Below are 16949 nucleotides of genomic sequence, written 5' to 3'. Positions count from 1 at the left end.
TGGAAAGGATAGTCCATACTTCCGAGGTCTTTTAAAGGCAGATCTCTCAGGGGCTGAAACACTCCCTGCTGATTTAAAGCAGCTGTTTTCCTGCCTGCTCAACTCCACAGAATATAGACTTTGGGAGGGAGCGTGGAAGCAGCTGCTCAGGGATGCCCTGCCAGGTCTCCTGGACAACATAGAGACTATGGTGGATGGTCATGGGAATCCCCTCACCTTTGAACATCTCACGGGTGAAGGGCAGTGGATGGAGGCAACTGATCAAGTTGCTTTACCCCAAAAGTGCCTCAATGTGGTAAAAGAAGCATCCTTAACTGCATTTTTTACCATGCAGCCTCATGGTCCAGTGGTCCTGTATTCCAAAATAAGACAGGGCCAAAGTGAATCTTTTACAGATTTTGTGGAGAGGCTCTCCAGAGCTATTGAGGTCCAAGTTAAAAGTAAAGGGGCACGTGAGTGCATTTTAAGGGAAATTGCATTTTCAAATGCAAATGATCTATGTCGTACTGCAATCTTAAGTCTGCCTTTAGATCCTGCACCGACCTTACAAGACATGCTCCGAGTATGTCAAGTAAAGGTCCCATTTATGAGCGCCTCCACAAGACAGCAGCCCAAATTACACCATGCTGCGACCATCGAAGCTGAAGGCTCCCGAGAAACATCAGACACCAGGAAGAAGCCTTCGGTTCAAGGCTCCCAAAAAATGTTTTCTATGTGGGAAATTGGGGCACTGGTCCTCCCTATGCCCCCTTAAAAAAGAATTTGAAGAATTTAAAAACAAAAAGGGGGGGGGGAGAAGGGGAAAAAGGGAGAGGGTTTAAACCCTTGCAAAAAAACTAAAGGGGGAATGCAGGTCCATCCTGTGTGAAGACAAAAATGGGGTGGACCGAGCAGAGGGGGAAGGGGGAGGGAGCCAAGGGAAAAAGGAGGAAAAGCTGCCTTACCCCATTAGGGGTAACAGAAAAAAGAATTTACCGGAAATGACACACATAGACCATGACATTGCTAAACCAATTTTGACAACAAATTCTAACTTTACACCTTATAGATTACAGCTCACACAGGGTTTGCACCTGAAAGACAGCGATTGGAAATTGGTGTCAGTTGCCAACGGTGAGCGGGGCACTTGGCCAAGGGGTGAAGGTAAGCTCATTGTTGTGGGGGATTGCAAACACGCCCCGCAAGAGATCGAAATCCTTCCGGGAACACTTGACAACAGTCCCGAGAGGTTCGTTCTCTGGCTACGATGCACCCACCCACCAACATTCTTACCAAAAGGACAAATAGTTGCCCAAATCATACCTGCCTGGGAGCACCCGAAAGACAGCATACCAACAGCTTGTCCAGTATACAACATCACAGAGGCAAAGCCCCAGGTGGCGTGTGAGTGGAGTGTGGGTGGGGAGGCCATTAACATGACAGGCCTCCTAGACACTGGGGCAGATTTGACGGTATTCCCAGCTAAGCATTGGCCATCACATTGGGCCTTGGAAAATGTGGCCGGACAAGTGCAAGGTATAGGGGGAATGCAATTGGCTAAGAAATCAAAGAGTGTGGTGCAAATTAAGGGGCCAAAAGGGCAATTGGCCAGTTTACGCCCTTTTGTTTTGGATTATAAGGAACCCTTGTTGGGGAGAGACCTGATGGCCCAGTGGGGGGGTCACAATTGACATCCCAGACCCCTCACAGGATTTTTGGGCGGCGACCACTGAGGAGCGCCCTACCCGCAAGCTGAATTAGAAAACAGATACACCAGTGTGGGTAGAGCAGTGGCTGCTTTCAAAGCAAAAGTTAAAGGCGCTTGAAGAGCTCGTGGAGGAGCAGTTGGCCAAAGGCCACATTGTAGAGACAACCAGCCCTTGGAACTCCCTGGTTTTTGTCATCCAGAAGCCGGGGAAGGACAAGTGGAGGCTCCTCCAGGACCTTAGACAAATTAATAATGTGATAGAAGACATGGGCTCTCTTCAACCTGGGATGCCTTCCCCTACCATTCTCCCACAAAATTGGAAATTGGCTGTAATAGATATAAAAGATTGCTTTTTCCATATTCCCCTACACCCAGACGACGCCCCACGTTTTGCATTCTCGGTTCCCACCATCAACCGAGATGCCCCAAGGAAACGCTACCATTGGCGTGTTTTACCCCAAGGGTTGAAAGTTTCGCCGGTAATCTGCCAGTGGTATGTGGCTTCCTTGCTGTCCCCGGTCCACGTAGCCGCGGAGAAAGCAATCATCCATCATTATATGGATGATGTGCTTGTGTGTGCCCCCACCGATGATGTCTTGTCCCACGCGCTTGACCTGACAATCAATGCATTGGTTGTTGCAGGGCTCGAGCTGCAGGAAGACAAAGTTCAAAAGATGCCACCTTGGAGGTACCTTGGGCTGGAAATTGGCAAGCGGACCATTGTGCCACAGAAATTGGAAATCAGGGCCAAAATTCAGACCCTCGCAGATGTCCACCAACTGTGTGGGGCATTGAACTGGGTGAGACCCTGGCTAGGTCTGACCACTGAGGACCTGGCCCCTCTTTTCAATTTATTGAAAGGGGGAGAGGAGCTGAGTTCTCCAAGGGAACTCACCCCAGAAGCAAAAGATGCACTGGAAAAGGTACAGCATCTCATGTCCACTTGGCAGGCTCACAGGTGTGATCCGGACCTGCCTTTTAAATTTATAATTATGGGAAATTTGCCACACCTCCATGGGGTCATTTTCCAGTGGAAAAATAACACAAAAAAGGACCCGGGCAGAGAAGACCCGCTCTTAATCATAGAATGGGTCTTTCTCAGTCATCACAGGTCCAAAAGGATGACACGTCCACAAGAACTGGTGGCTGAACTGATCTGGAAGGCAAGAGTCCGGATCAGGGAATTGGCTGGATGTGATTTTGAATGCATTCACATTCCAATTGGATTAAGATCAGGCCAAATTACAAAGGCAATGTTAGAACACTTGCTTCAGGAGAACGAAGCACTGCAGTTTGCTCTGGATTCCTTTACCGGACAAATTTCTGTTCATCGTCCAGCCCACAAAATTTTCAATCAGGACGCCAAATTCACATTAAGTTTGAAAAGTGTTTGGAGTAGGAAGCCTTTAGAGGCCTTGACAATTTTCACTGATGCGTCCGGAAGGTCCCACAAGTCAGTCATGACTTGGAAGGACCCTCAGACTCAGCAGTGGGAGGCAGATGTTGCCGAGGTGGAGGGATCACCTCAAGTTGCTGAGTTGGCCGCTGTCGTCAGGGCTTTCGAAAGGTTCCCCGAACCCTTCAATTTGGTGACGGATTCCGCTTATGTGGCGGGAGTGGTGTCCAGAGTGGATCAGGCAATACTGCAGGAAGTGTCTAACACAGCACTGTTTGAGCTGCTCTCTAAGCTTGTCAAGCTTGTCTCCCATAGGGAGCAGCCATTCTTTGTTTTGCATACAAGATCGCATACTTATTTGCCAGGTTACATTGCTGAGGGAAACAGAAGGGCTGATGCTCTCGCTGCCCCTGCTGCAATGGCCCCATTGCCTAACATCTTTGAACAGGCAAAGCTCAGCCACCAACTCTTCCATCAAAACGCGCCTGGCCTTGTTCGCCGGTTTCACATCACTTGGGAACAGGCTAAGGCAATTGTGGCTACGTGTCCCTCCTGCAATCAACATGCACTTCCCACCTTGAGTGCAGGAGTGAACCCCAGAGGCCTTAAAAGCTGTGAGCTGTGGCAGACTGACGTGACACATATCCCCCAATTCGGACGATCTAAGTATGTGCACGTCTCAGTGGACACCTTCTCTGGCGCAGTCTTCGCTTCCACCCACACAGGGGAGAAGACCTCGGATGTCATAAAACACCTCATCCAGGCTTTCTCCTTCATGGGCATCCCGAGGGAGTTAAAAACTGATAATGGCCCAGCGTACCGCTCCAGGGAGTTCAGCAGCTTCCTGCAACAATGGGGAGTGGGACATAAAACTGGCATCCCCCATTCCCCGACAGGCCAGGCTGTGGTGGAGAGGATCCACAGGGAAATCAAAAGGGTCCTCAACCAACAACAACAGGTTTTAAAAATGGAAACACCGCAGACCCGATTGGCCAGGGTGTTATTCACTGTGAATTTTTTAAATTGTACTTTTGAACTCTTAAACCCTCCAATCGTTCGCCATTTCGGGGCAAACCCTCAATTAAACATCAAAGAGAGGCTGCCAGTCATGGTCCGAGACCCTGAGACTGGAAGGACAGAGGGACCTCACGATTTGGTCACGTGGGATTGTGGATACGCTTGCATGTCCACCCCCACGGGGCTAAAATGGTTACCATCAAAATGGGTGAGGCCCTATGTCCTGAAAGTCTCAGGAGAAAAGAAACAACTACCTCAAGTGTCACGAGCAGCTTTTAGGCGGAGAAGAAGGGAAAGTCTTTCCGGGATGGGCTCCTTTTCCTAAACCCTCTGTTTGGATAATAATTGTTTGTTTTAGTCATTTTAGTTATGATAGAACCTGTCCAGCGCCGGTCCCCAGTGCTGAGGAAGTTCCACCTGCTTCTCAGCATCCTCCTGCTCGCCAGTCTCGCTGCTCCAGTCTTCAGATGGCTGGTGCCCCAGCCCAAAGCCAACATTTGGGTGACTCACACCAGGGCAATGGGGCAGGATGTCCACAAAGCCATCCAGAGCATCCGGGGCATGGTGGAAGACATCAAGAAAGAGACTGGTGACTGGCTGAGTGGGATGTTTGGGAACTGGGGCATTTCGGGCTGGGTAGGCTCAATTATAAAATCAGCTCTGTTAGTATTATTTATTATTGTATTAATTTTAATTATGATTTGTATTGTCAGAAAAATGTTAAATAAGTTGATTTCTAGCACCACACACTCCCCCTCTGTAAATCGAGTAGCTATGTCATCCGTGCCAGAATGGGAGGAGGACATAGAGTGGGAGGAGGACACGGAACTGGAGGAAGATCCGGAGGAAGACAGAGACCTGGAAGAGAAGCCTCAGGTGGAGTGGCCTGTTCAGCTAGAGAGGTTCGATGAGGCATGTCCAGACTCAGAGCATCATCCTCCCCCGTTCCAGTTCTCCTCCTCTTAAAAAAACAAAATAGGGGGAGATGTAGTGGTGTGAGAGTTGTTTTATTGAGTTATTAAGTTATTTTTGTAAGATTTTTAAGTTATTTTTGTAGTGGTTTAGTCCACTGTACCCCCTTGTGTTTTGTAATAGTTTTCCCCTTATGAATTAGGTATTTAAGCAGACGTTTTCTGTCAGTCATTCCTTCCCTGCACCTGTCCCCTGTCAATTCCCCCCCTCTCCTCGTGGTTGCCCTGTCTGTCACTTCGAGACCCTTCCCTGGATTCTGGAAAGATCCAGGAGAGGTGTCGAGTGGTAGGCTGGTACCCGGGGAATCCCCTCCTACCCTTCTGTGATTTGTTAATGGTTCAAAGGTTGACACCCCTGTTACCACCCCCGTGTTCCCTGGTTGGCTGACCCGTTGTCAGCCCTCCCCCATTTATAAGTGGCTGTCAAGCTTTGATCTCTGCTCTCTCTGGGCAGCAGTGGTCTGAGGTGGAGCTCCTTGCCGGAGTCCCCTTAATAAACTACCTTCTACCCTGCCTAAAGAGAGACGACTCTTTTTCCGTCGCCGCAGTCGCAATTCCATCAGATCCACTCGCTGGTGTGGGGAACCAAGAACTCACCGGGAGGAGGTTACTCGCCCTGCCTGTAACCCTGACCGATCCTCATAGTACCAGTGCAGAACTGAGCTAGCTTGCACGCCTGCCAGGCGTGAGAGGACACTGCTATAGTGCAGGGAGAGAGGGAGTGTGGGTTTTGATCATTTACCACCCATAGTTTCTCTTGCTGCTCGGGGAGATGAGCTGTTCCACTGCTGCACCATGGGGTCCCTACCACAGGAGACAGTTCTTTACGAACTTCTCCAACGTGGCTCCATCTAAAGAGCAACAGTCCTCCCAAAACTGCTGTAGCATGGGTCACTTCCACGGGGAGCAGTCCTTCAAGGACAGGCTATTCCAGACCCAGAGCAGGGCTCCTCTCTCCATGGGTCTCCCACAGGATTACAGCCTCCTCCAGGCATCCACCTGCTCCAGTGTGGGCACCTCCTCCATGGGCTGTGAGTGGATCTCTGCATCCCCTGTGGACCTCCATGGGCTACAGGAGGACAGTCTGCTTCACCATGGTCTTCACCACGACCTGCAGAGGAATCCCAGGTCCAGTGCCTAGAGCATCTCCTCCCCATGCATCTTCAATGACCTTGGTGTCTACATAGTTGTTCTTCTCATATGTTCTCACTCTGCTCTTCTCTGGCTGGAATTAAAAGTGCACAACAATTTTTTGTTTTTCTTCTTAAATATGTTATCACAGAAGCATTACTACCATCTCTAATTGGCCCAGCCTTGGCCAGCGGCACATCCATCCTCAGAGCCATCAGGGATTGGGTCTGCCTGACATGGTGGAAGCTTCTAGTAGCTTCTTACAGAAGCCACCTCTGTGGCCCCCCCCACTACCAAGAACCAGGATGTACAAAACCAACACACTCTGCTTGCAGTACTTTGTCAAAAATTCTACATATTTACCAACATGAAATGGTATTAAACACAAACAGGAAGAAACTTTCATGGTTTGACCCCAGCAACAACTAAGTACCATGTTAGGATCCAATTATTAAAAGATGCCTGCACCCAAATTAAAGTGCAAATGCAACCACATGCCAAAGTCAATAGTATGGATTTTATTTAACAGTAAATGGGGGAGGCAGGGGGAGAAAGAGAGAAAGAGACAGATTAAGTAGAGAGATAGCCATCACCATGTGGGTCCCTGTGGCATCCTGCTGGCCTTTCCTCTTCTGGTCTTCTCAGTGGTGGGGGTCCAGTGGTTTTCTTCTGGAGGTACCACTTATATAGTCCAAGTCCCAGGTATCCACAGTGCATAGATGGTGTCCCCACAACTTGGGCTGGTATGTGTACAAGGACTTCCTTCCTTTCTCACAGTTTGCCATGGTAGAAATTTTTGTCCTAATAGGTTACCCACATCTGACTCACCAGTCCTGGCATCTTCCTTTTCTTGACATCTGGGCTTATCATAAGTTTCTGCAGTACAATTTTGTCTAGTGTCCTAATTCCAAACCTTCTCCGCTATTTAGGCCTGGAATTAACACCTTCCTGTTTGCCGGCTGTACCTGTGTTGGTGGCTTATCTTATGGGAACTTCCTTTGACAGTGTTTTGAGACATTTCACTGCATTCTTTAAGTCTTGACACATGCAGCCACTCACTCCACACTGGGGAAAAAGAGAGTCCTTAAAAAAAAAGTAAACCTCATGGGCAGGAATAAGAACAGTTTAATAATTGAAACAAAATAAAATACAATAAAATAATAAAAAATATTAGTAACAATAATAAGAGTAAAGGAGAGAGAGAGAGAGAGAATAATAAAACCCAAAAGAAAGAAGTTATGCACAATACAATAGCTCATCATCCACTGACCAATGCCCAGTTTGTCCCCTCCTGGCCAACTCCCCCCAGTTTATATACTTAGCATGACATTCTATGGTATAGAATATCCCTTTGGCCAGTTCAGATCAGCTTCCCCAAACTGCAGTCTTTATTCCTACACCTCTCAAGTGGATGGACTACAAGATGGGGACTGGAGGACCAAAGTTCCTCCCACTGTAAGAGAACATTAGGTCTGTGATAGCCTAAGGAACTTGAACATATATAAGTCTATGGATCCTGATGAGATGCATTCCAGAGTCCTGAGGGAATTGACTGATGTAGTGGCCAGGCCACTTTCCATGATATTTGAAAAGTCATGGCAGTGAGGTGAACAAGAAAAAAAGGAAAAACTGCACTCATCTTAAAAAGAGTAAAAAGGAGGACCCCAGGAACTGCAAACCTCTTCTTCGTGCCTAGGAAGATTATGGAAAAGATCCTCCTAGAAGCTATGCTAAGACACATGAAGGACAAGGAGGTGATTTGAGACAGCCAGCACAGCTTCACCAAGAGCAAGTCTTGCCTGACCAATCTTGTGGCCTTCTATAATGGAGTGACTGCATCAGTGGACAATGGAAGGGCTACAGATGCCATCCATCTGGACTTCTGTAAGGCTTTTGATACAATCCCTCGCAACATCCTTCTCTCTGAATTGGATATATGGGTTTGATGGGTGGACTGTTCAGTGGTTGAGGAGTTGGTTGAATGGTCACATCCAGAGGGTAGTGGTCAACAGCTTAATGTCCTGATGGACACTGGTGACAAGTGGTGTTCTTCAGGAATCTGTATTAGGACCAATGTTATTTAATATCTTCATCAGTGACATAGTGGGATTAAGTGCTCCCTCAGCAAGTTTGCAGATGACACCAAGCTGAGTGGTACGGTTGCCAAACCTGAAGGACAGGATGCCATCCAGAGAGACCTGGGCAGGCTTGAGAAGTGGGATCATGGGAATCTCATGAGGTTTAATAAGACCAAGTGCAGGGTGTTGTACCTGGGTAGGGGCAACCCCTGGTATCAATACAAGATAAGGGATGAATGGATTGAGAGAAGCCCTGCCAAGAAGGTTTTGAGGGTGCTGGTGGATGAGAGGCTGGATGTAGAAATTGCTCCTCTGCTGTGGACTCCAGGACAGTGTGGATAAATGTAGAAGAGAGATCTCTGAAGTTGGGTTTTAGAAGATGAGGTTTATTGTAAAGGATATGAGGCCTTGCTCTGAGCTGCCAGGCGCAGCTCCTGGCAAGGCCTAGGGAGGTGGGGGAAGGGAGAGGTAGGGAGAGAGGAGTAAAGAGCAAAGAGCAAAGAGACCAACCCACCCTTGCAGCCCCCTGATAAGGGGTCTCAAGGTGGGCTGGAACAGGGCTTGGGCCAATGGGGTTACAGATACTTGATACTTCAGGGGAGGGTTACAGGTGTGGGATGAACCATACATTGGGGGTGAGACAGAACATTCCATTTGACCTCTGGGTCTGGCTGCAGGTGACCTTCAGCTGGTCACATAACTGTTTTCCCAGACATCTAGTAGATAGGACATCTCAAACATCAAAACTTACTTTCAATTCTATCTCACTTACAGGTTTCACATTCTCAGAATCTAAGCAATCATATTTATAGGGCTTTCTGGCTTCATCCTCCCCAACAGCTGGACATGAGCCGGCAATGTGCACTTGCAGCCCAGAAAGCCAACCATGTTCTGAGCTGCATGAAAAGAAGCATGACCAGAAGGTCAAAGGAGGTGATTCTGTCCCTCTGCTCTCATGAGACCCCACCTGGAGTACTGCATCCAGTTCTGGAGCTCCCAACATAAAAAGGATGTAGACCTGCTGGAGTGAGTCCAGAGAAGGGCCATCCAGAAATGCCAGTAGGATGGGATGCCACCCAGAGGGACCTTGACAGGCCTGAGAGGTGGGTATGTGCAAACCTTATGAATTTCAACAAGGCCAAGAACAAGGTCCTGGATCTGGGTCAGGACAATACCAAGCACAATATAGGCTGGGCTGATGTGGACTTGGGGTTGTTGATTGACGAAAAGTTTGAGGTGACCTGAGAAGGTGCACTTGCAGCTGGGAAAGCCAACTATATCCTGGGCTGCATCAAAGGAAGCATTACCAGTGATGCCTTAAGTATTAGCTTTCATATTTGCAGATTCCGTGCTGCCTAGGGATGTAGTTCTGAGCCCCATATTAAGTGCCAGTAAGCTCTCTTCACAGAGTAGGCAGACAGAACAAATCCTCTTCCTGCTGAGGACCAAGGACAACTTTCAGCCCAACAGCATAAACAACGGTGGACTGAAGAGAGAAAACAAGAAGGATGAGACCTCACAACCTGAAGCTGTAATTGGACAATTAAACCCCAATATGCAAATAGACCAAAACTTATAAAACTGTAAGATCTCGTAACTGGTCATCCATCTTTGTGCCCATTCTTGGTCCACCCAAGGTGAAGCCTTGGTCAGGCTCCTGTCTTGCCCAAGGTGGATCCTGGAGGCCTTTCAATAAATACCTACTTTATTCTCTAGCTCTGTCTGGTCTCTGTTTTAGGTCTGCCTTCATAGGCATCAGTTTCTGGCACCCCAGATTACTGACAAATAGATTTTGTGGAGTTACCACGCAAAAAAAATTACCAGTACATACTAGTGTTAGTTGACACCTTCAGTGGATAGCCAGAGGTTTACCCCTGTCACACTAATACAGCCAAGGAAGTAATTGTCTTGGATTATGTAACCTAAAAATGTGTATTCTATTTCATCTGTTGAAAGCTGGTTTTTGGGAGATGTTTTTATCCTTCTCTTGTAACTCCAGGGGGAAGGGGGGCAGATGCCTTCTGATAATGGCCCAGCCATTAAAACCAGGTGGGGCAGTGTTTCTTGTCTCTTTCACCACCCTTCCATCCTCCAGGGGGACATCTTCTGATAATGGGCCATTAGGGCCCACCACTGACATGACACATTCCATCATTCCATTGTGAGATGCTCCACCCGGGGGGGAGGAGCCAGCTGTTCCTAGCTGGATAAAAACTGGGACTGAAGACCACTAGGTATCCAGTCTTTCCACTGGATGCCCGGAGGAAGACCAGACCCACCTCGTCACCACTGGACTTTCTACAGGACCATCTCTACTCCACAGAACCACATCTGTTACTCCAGGAGGACTTATTTGGCCTGCTTCCAACACCCTGAACAGCAGGGTGTCAGGTCGTATCCCAGACTCTGTCAGGGTTTTTTCCAGGATTTTTCTTTGCTTCCTTGCTTGTTTTTTTGTATGACTACATTTGTATTTTCCTTTTATTTTTTAATATTCCTAGTAAAGAACTGTTACTTCTATTCCCACATCTTTGTCTGAAAGCCCCTAATTGCAAAATTATAATAATTTGGAGCGAAGGGGGTTTACATTCTCCATTCCAAGGGAGGCTCTAGCTTTCCTTGGCAGACAACTGTCTTTCAAAACCAAGACAGTAATAAAAGTTTTGCTCAATCATATAATTCTAAGGTTCACTGTTCCCTTGGAGATGCCATCAAATAAGGGACCTCACTTTGTTGCAACAGTAGTTAAAGAAGTTAGCCGAATTTTAAGAATTACTTAGGATCTGCATATACCTTATAGACCCCAAGGAAGTAGTAGAGTCGAACATATAAGTAAGACTATCAAGACACAAGTTAGCAAAACTTGTCAAGAAACATCTATAACATAAGTTCAAGCCTTGCCTATGGCTTTACTAAAAATTCACATACAACCAAGGCAGAGGGACAACATTAGTCTCTATAAAATACTATACAGCAGACCATATCAGATCCCACATATTCCAGGTGAAATTCACATGAAAAGGAAACTTAATTTACAAAGATATCTAAGAGCTTTAAGTTCCACTTTGCAGAAGCTCTGGACTTACATCGTGCTATCCAGACCCATAAGTCTCAACACACCTGCTCATCCCTTCCAACCTGGAGACTGGGTCTATGTTAAGTAGTAGGACAATGATCCTCTACAAGCCAAGTGGAGACGACCATTCCAAGTTCTGCTGACCACCCTCACTTCAGTCAAAATTGCTAGCAAAAGACCCTGGATTCACTATTCCAGAGTTAAGAGAGCTTCTGCTCCTAAAACAACTGTAAAAACAGTGACTGATGCAGATGAAAACATGCTTTAAATAATTTCTCCTCTGTACTTAAAGAACTGTGCACAATAATCGTTATTCTTCCATACATAATACCTAATTCTACAAGACAATACTACTATTAGATGTTTATTACTGTTGTTTATTATTTTATTATTGCTAGATATTTATCTATAGTTAAATGTTCATTATTATTAGCTGTTCACTATTATTAAATACTTATTTGTTATTAAATACCTATTATTAGTAGATATTTAAAATAGAGACTTGACACGGAAAAGGCCTTGTCAAGCCTCTAAAGGGGGGAAATGATGCCTTAAGTTTTAGCTTTCATATTTTCAGATTCTGTGCTGCCTAGGGATGTAGTTCTGAGCCCCATATTAAGTGCCAGTAAGCTCTCTTCACAGAGTAGGTAGACAAAAATCCTTTTCCTGCTGAGGACCAAGGACAACTTTCAGCCCAACAGCATAAACAACGGTGGACTGAAGAGAGAAAACAAGGATGAGACCTCAGAACCTGAAGCCGTAATTGGACAATTAAACTGCAATATGCAAATGGACCAAAACTTATAAAACTGTAAGATCTCGTAACTGGTCATCCATCTTTGTGCCCATTCTTGGTCCACCCAAGGTGAAGCCTTGGTCAGGCTCCTGTCTTGCCCAAGGTGGATCCTGGAGGCCTTTCAGTAAATACCTACTTTATTCTCTAGCTCTGTCCGGTCTCTGTTTCAGGTCAGCCTTCATAGGCATCACCAGGAGATTCAGGGAGGTGATTCTCCCCCTCTGCTCTGCTCTCGAGACACCCCACCTAACCTAGAGTTCTGCATTCAGCTTTGGGGTCCTCAGCACAGTAAGGACATCAGCCTGTTGGAGAGAGTCCAGAGGAGGGCCATGAAGATGTGAGGGCTGGAGCACCTCACCAATGAAGACAGACTGAGATAACTGGGACTGTTCAGCATGAAGAGAAAGCTCCTTATAGCAGCCTTTTGGTATCTAAAGGGAACCTACAAGAAAGCTGGAGAGTGATTTTTTACAACAGCGTGAAGTCATAGGACACTACATATGATATGTGATAAAAAGATTTGGTGAGGTCATGGCAGCCACTGAAGGTCAACCCATCACATTTGCAAAAAGTTTCCTGAACAGTACAGAAGTATACCGAAGTATACTGAATATATGGATTTTTCTTAGCATGCAAGTAAATCTCCCTCTGGAGGGTAATTTTAATTATTACTAGCTATAGTGAGGGTAAAATAAAATAACAAAGCTCTAGTTTAAAATATTTAACAGTTATTTCACAATGCAGTCGTTTATTTCTCCATTGCAAGTTCCTTTGAGCCATCAGGCATCTACATAATTTATTACTGTTTTGAAAACGGTCTTGGGCTGGTACACTTAAAAAAGTTATAACATCCATAGTTAATGGCATCATGAGATGTAAACAGTACATGTGATTGTATCTGAGTGCTTGACGATAATTATGGTGAAACAGAAACATCCTTTAACTTTGTAGGGAATTGAACAGAATGACAGTCTAAATATGCAACTTTTATGTGTGATTTAAGGCTGTTACTTTTTAGTGACATTTTTCTAACAGAATGACAAGGAATGCTGTACACTGGAAAAAGAAAATTTGCCTTCCAAGAACAGTCTGACATATTAGCATGTGGGATACAGTTGCCCAAGGGTGTCCTGATACAGTGTTATTAAAATTCAACAAGAGTTATGGAAGGAATATATACTTTTTCATTCAAATTTTGTTCTCTTCTGCTCCTTACTCTATTTTCCCTTGTGTCATTACTTTTATTTCCTTTCTCTTTTTCACTTGCCATGGTTTTACCCCAACTGGCCACTAAGTACCATGCAGCTGCTCGCACACTTCCCTCCCATCCTGGTGGGATAGGGAGGAGAATCAGGAAAAGAAAAATAATCATGGATTCAGATAAAAACAGTTTAATAATTGAAACAAAGAAAATATAATAATAATAATGGTTGTAAAATTGTGAGAGAGACTTCCAGCCTTCTTGGAATCCTTTGTTCTTCAGAACTGCCTCCCAAAGAACTCTCTCAACCAGTCTCCTTAACAGGCCAGTCTGCCCTCCAGAAGTCCCAGGTGGCAGTTCTGCTGACACCCCTCCTTACTTCTCTGAGAATTGAAAACTCAGTCATTTAATGATCACTATGCCAAAGACAGCCTCCAACCATCACATCACCCATCATTCCTCCTCTGTTCACAAACAGCAAGTCCAGGGAGGTGCCTTCCCTAGCTGGCTCCCTCACCAGCTGTGTCAGCAAGTTTTCTTCCACACACTCCAAAAATCTCCTAGGCTGTTTTCTCTCTGCTGTATTGTATTTCCAGTGGATATCTGGTAAATTGAAGTCCTGCAGGAGAACAAGGGCTAGCAGTCATAAGACTTCTCCCAGGTGCATATAGAATATTTCATCTGCCTCTTCATCCCAGTTGGGTGGTCTATAACAGACTCCCACCAGGATATCTACCTTGTTTGCCTTTCTGTCACCAAGACACACAAAGCAATCACACGCAGACAAGAGATTTTCGCAGAGGTTCTTCTGATCCAGCTCCCAGCTGAAAGAGCGGAGAGAAGAGAGCCCTTTGTTTATTTTTTTACTTTTTATACATTTGTGGGTCTAGCAGAGGATTGGCTTTTTGGGGTTTCCACCCCTCAGCCTTAGTGGCCAGACGAATTGTCAGTTACAATTGTTTTCAGGTTAGAAATATGCAAACAAAGGACAGAGAATGAAAAACAAAGGATTTGTTTATATTACTTCTGTGGGAAAGGTAGAAAGCTGCTCTAATATTCTACAGTAACTAAAAGATCTGACTCCATTTATGAAAATCAAAAGGCTAATAAAGAAACTCAGAAAAAACAGGGTAACATCTTTCTCCTGATTCTTACCCATAAACACTCAACTCTATTTGTACCATCATCAAGCTCCAGACAATAAAAACACTCCATAATCTGAAAATGTTTTGACAGTCCTATGGAGGCTTTGGTGCAAAATATGCTTTAAATTAGATGAGGTAAACCTTATGTTCTCAGAGGAATGTACAAACACATGATAACTCTCATTATTGATGTGTTTCTCTCCTTCTCTTTAGGTGCGCTTAATGATCACAGATGCTGCAAGACACAAGCTCCTTGTACTAACTGGACAGTGCTTTGAAAACACAGGAGAACTCATTCTTCAATCAGGGACCTTTTCCTTCAATAATTTCATTGAGATCTTAACAGATCAAGAGGTGTGTTCAGAAAAATGTTTTCCATATGTTGTCATGTGATGGCACAGGTTTTTAAGAGACTAAAAATGGCCCTCTTGTTAGAATTAGCATTAGCTGACTAATGCTGATGCTTTTTACTCTTTATTATAAGGTTTCTTTAAATACATTTAATTTACTTCAGTTCTCATGTAAATTGCTTTCCAAAGGAATTACATTTTAATTTGGGAATTAAGTTGTAGTTTCAAGAAAGAGACAACCAAGGAACGTTTTGACAATGGAAGGAGACAGTATTGTGTTTAAAATAAACAGCTTGTTTATCAAAGGTGTACATACAAAGCAGTTGAATTTGACAGCAGGTTCTTGCCTGATGGCAGTTAAGTAATAAGTAACATGAAATAAGACAGACTATCTGTTGGAATGGCTGTAGTTTTTTGCACTACCTACCTCTTTGGCTTCTTTACTGTAGTGTTTAACATTTTGATAGTGAAATCTGTAAATTTTGTGGGATTTACAGAACAAAAATATAAGAATGAAACAAACCAATATTTAATGCTGTTTCTTTCATGACTTGTCATTTTTCTGTCTTGCTTAATATACTGTGTCTGAAAGTCCCTGTAGGGCAGGAACCCATAGTAAACTGTTGTAGTGCATTAATTTGGTTTATATGGTATTTTATTTTTATATTGGATTTTGTAATGTTTCTTCTGTATCCCCTGTTCCCTTAGGAAAATGTATCACGAGGTTTGTCCCTGCTTGGCCCCTTCCCCCCTGGGTAAAAAGCCCTTGGGAGAGGTGGAGCCCTCTCTTGCTCCAGGACCAGGATGGGGACAGGGACCGGACAGGGCTCGGACTCTGAAGGGGCAGGACCCCAGAATAAAGCCGTGATTTCCGCCCCCAGACTAAGAGCAGACTCTTTCCTTTTGCCATCAACGGACGCCTGCTCTCTCTAAAGGAAAAGGTTTGCAGCCTCTGGGTAGCTTTTAGGACCCTGAAGGAAGATTCCTTCTGGCATGGGCTCTCTCTCTCAAGCTTGCTGAGGCTAAAATGGAGCACGGGCTCCAAGGGAGAGAGAGAGAGCCGCTTCAGTAAACAAGCTGTCACACTTAATTTGGCTGCTGTGTAAAATATATATTTAATTAATCTATATGGCTGTGTCCCTAGGTATTTAGTTCCCAAAATTAAATAGGAGCATTTCAGTGGATTGAATTTTGAAAGTTCAGCACTGAAAAAGAAAAGTTTGCATGAGCTTCAGTGTGACCTTGTATCCATTTGGGGACAGACTTTTTAGCAGGGCCTGTTGAAATAGGAGAAGGTGTAATGTTTTTAAACTAAAAGCAGGTTGATTTAGACTAGATATAAAAAATAATTTTTTTTACAATGAGGGTGGTGAAACACTGAAACAGGTTGACTAGAGAGGTTGTAGACCTTCTACAATAAGGTCACCCACCTAGTGGATGAAGGAAAGGCGATGGATGTTGTTTTTCTGGATTTTAATAAGGCTTTTGATACTGTCCCTCACAGCATCCTTCTGGAAAAGTTGCCCAGCTATGGGATGAGTGGAATGGGGCTATATCTGGCTGGTAACCAGTCACTAATGGTGTTCCTTAGGGCTCAATTCTAGGGCCAATTCTGTTCAATATATTTATCAATTATCTCAATGTAGGAGTTAAATGCACCATTAGCAAATATGTTGATGATACCAAACTGGGAGGCGCTGTTGACTCTCTTGAGGGACAAGAGGCCTTTCAGAGGGATCTACATAGATCAGAGCATTGGGCAATAAAATTTAACAAGTCCAAATGCTGGATTCTGCACCTGGGACGGAGTGATGCCAGACATGAGTATAGACTGTGAGACAAGTGGCTGGAGAGCAGCCCTGCAGAAAGGGATCTGGGTGTGCTGTTTGAGACAAGTTTTACTTCATTTTTTTTGCTTTGCTTTTTTACAGACAAAGCCACGTCTGACATAGGAGTGAGATTTATTTATATTCATGTCAAATGGTTTCAATACAACAAAGATAGAAAATAGGCATTTTCTGCTTTATTTAGTTATTGGTATGATAATTTTTTCAATTACAGCCATTGTCTTTGTTGCATTTTATTATTGGTAAGTGCTGAA

General features: G+C 44.8%; 1 protein-coding gene across 1 annotated transcript in view; it reads left to right on the top strand.

The window, feature by feature from the left end:
• The window catches only part of LOC120764945 (microtubule-associated protein 1B-like), a 103553-nt gene that overhangs the window by 46279 nt on the left and 40325 nt on the right, over window positions 1-16949 (top strand). The window contains 1 exon segment of the mRNA XM_040089120.2: window positions 14712-14852. Coding sequence (XP_039945054.1) covers window positions 14721-14852 — 132 coding nt within the window. The 5' untranslated portion in view covers window positions 14712-14720.

Source organism: Hirundo rustica, chromosome W (genome assembly GCF_015227805.2).
Source record: "Hirundo rustica isolate bHirRus1 chromosome W, bHirRus1.pri.v3, whole genome shotgun sequence".
Taxonomy (NCBI): Eukaryota; Metazoa; Chordata; class Aves; order Passeriformes; family Hirundinidae; genus Hirundo; species Hirundo rustica.
Note: the sequence above shows the minus strand (reverse complement) of the source record. Positions and strands in the feature narration are given on the sequence as shown.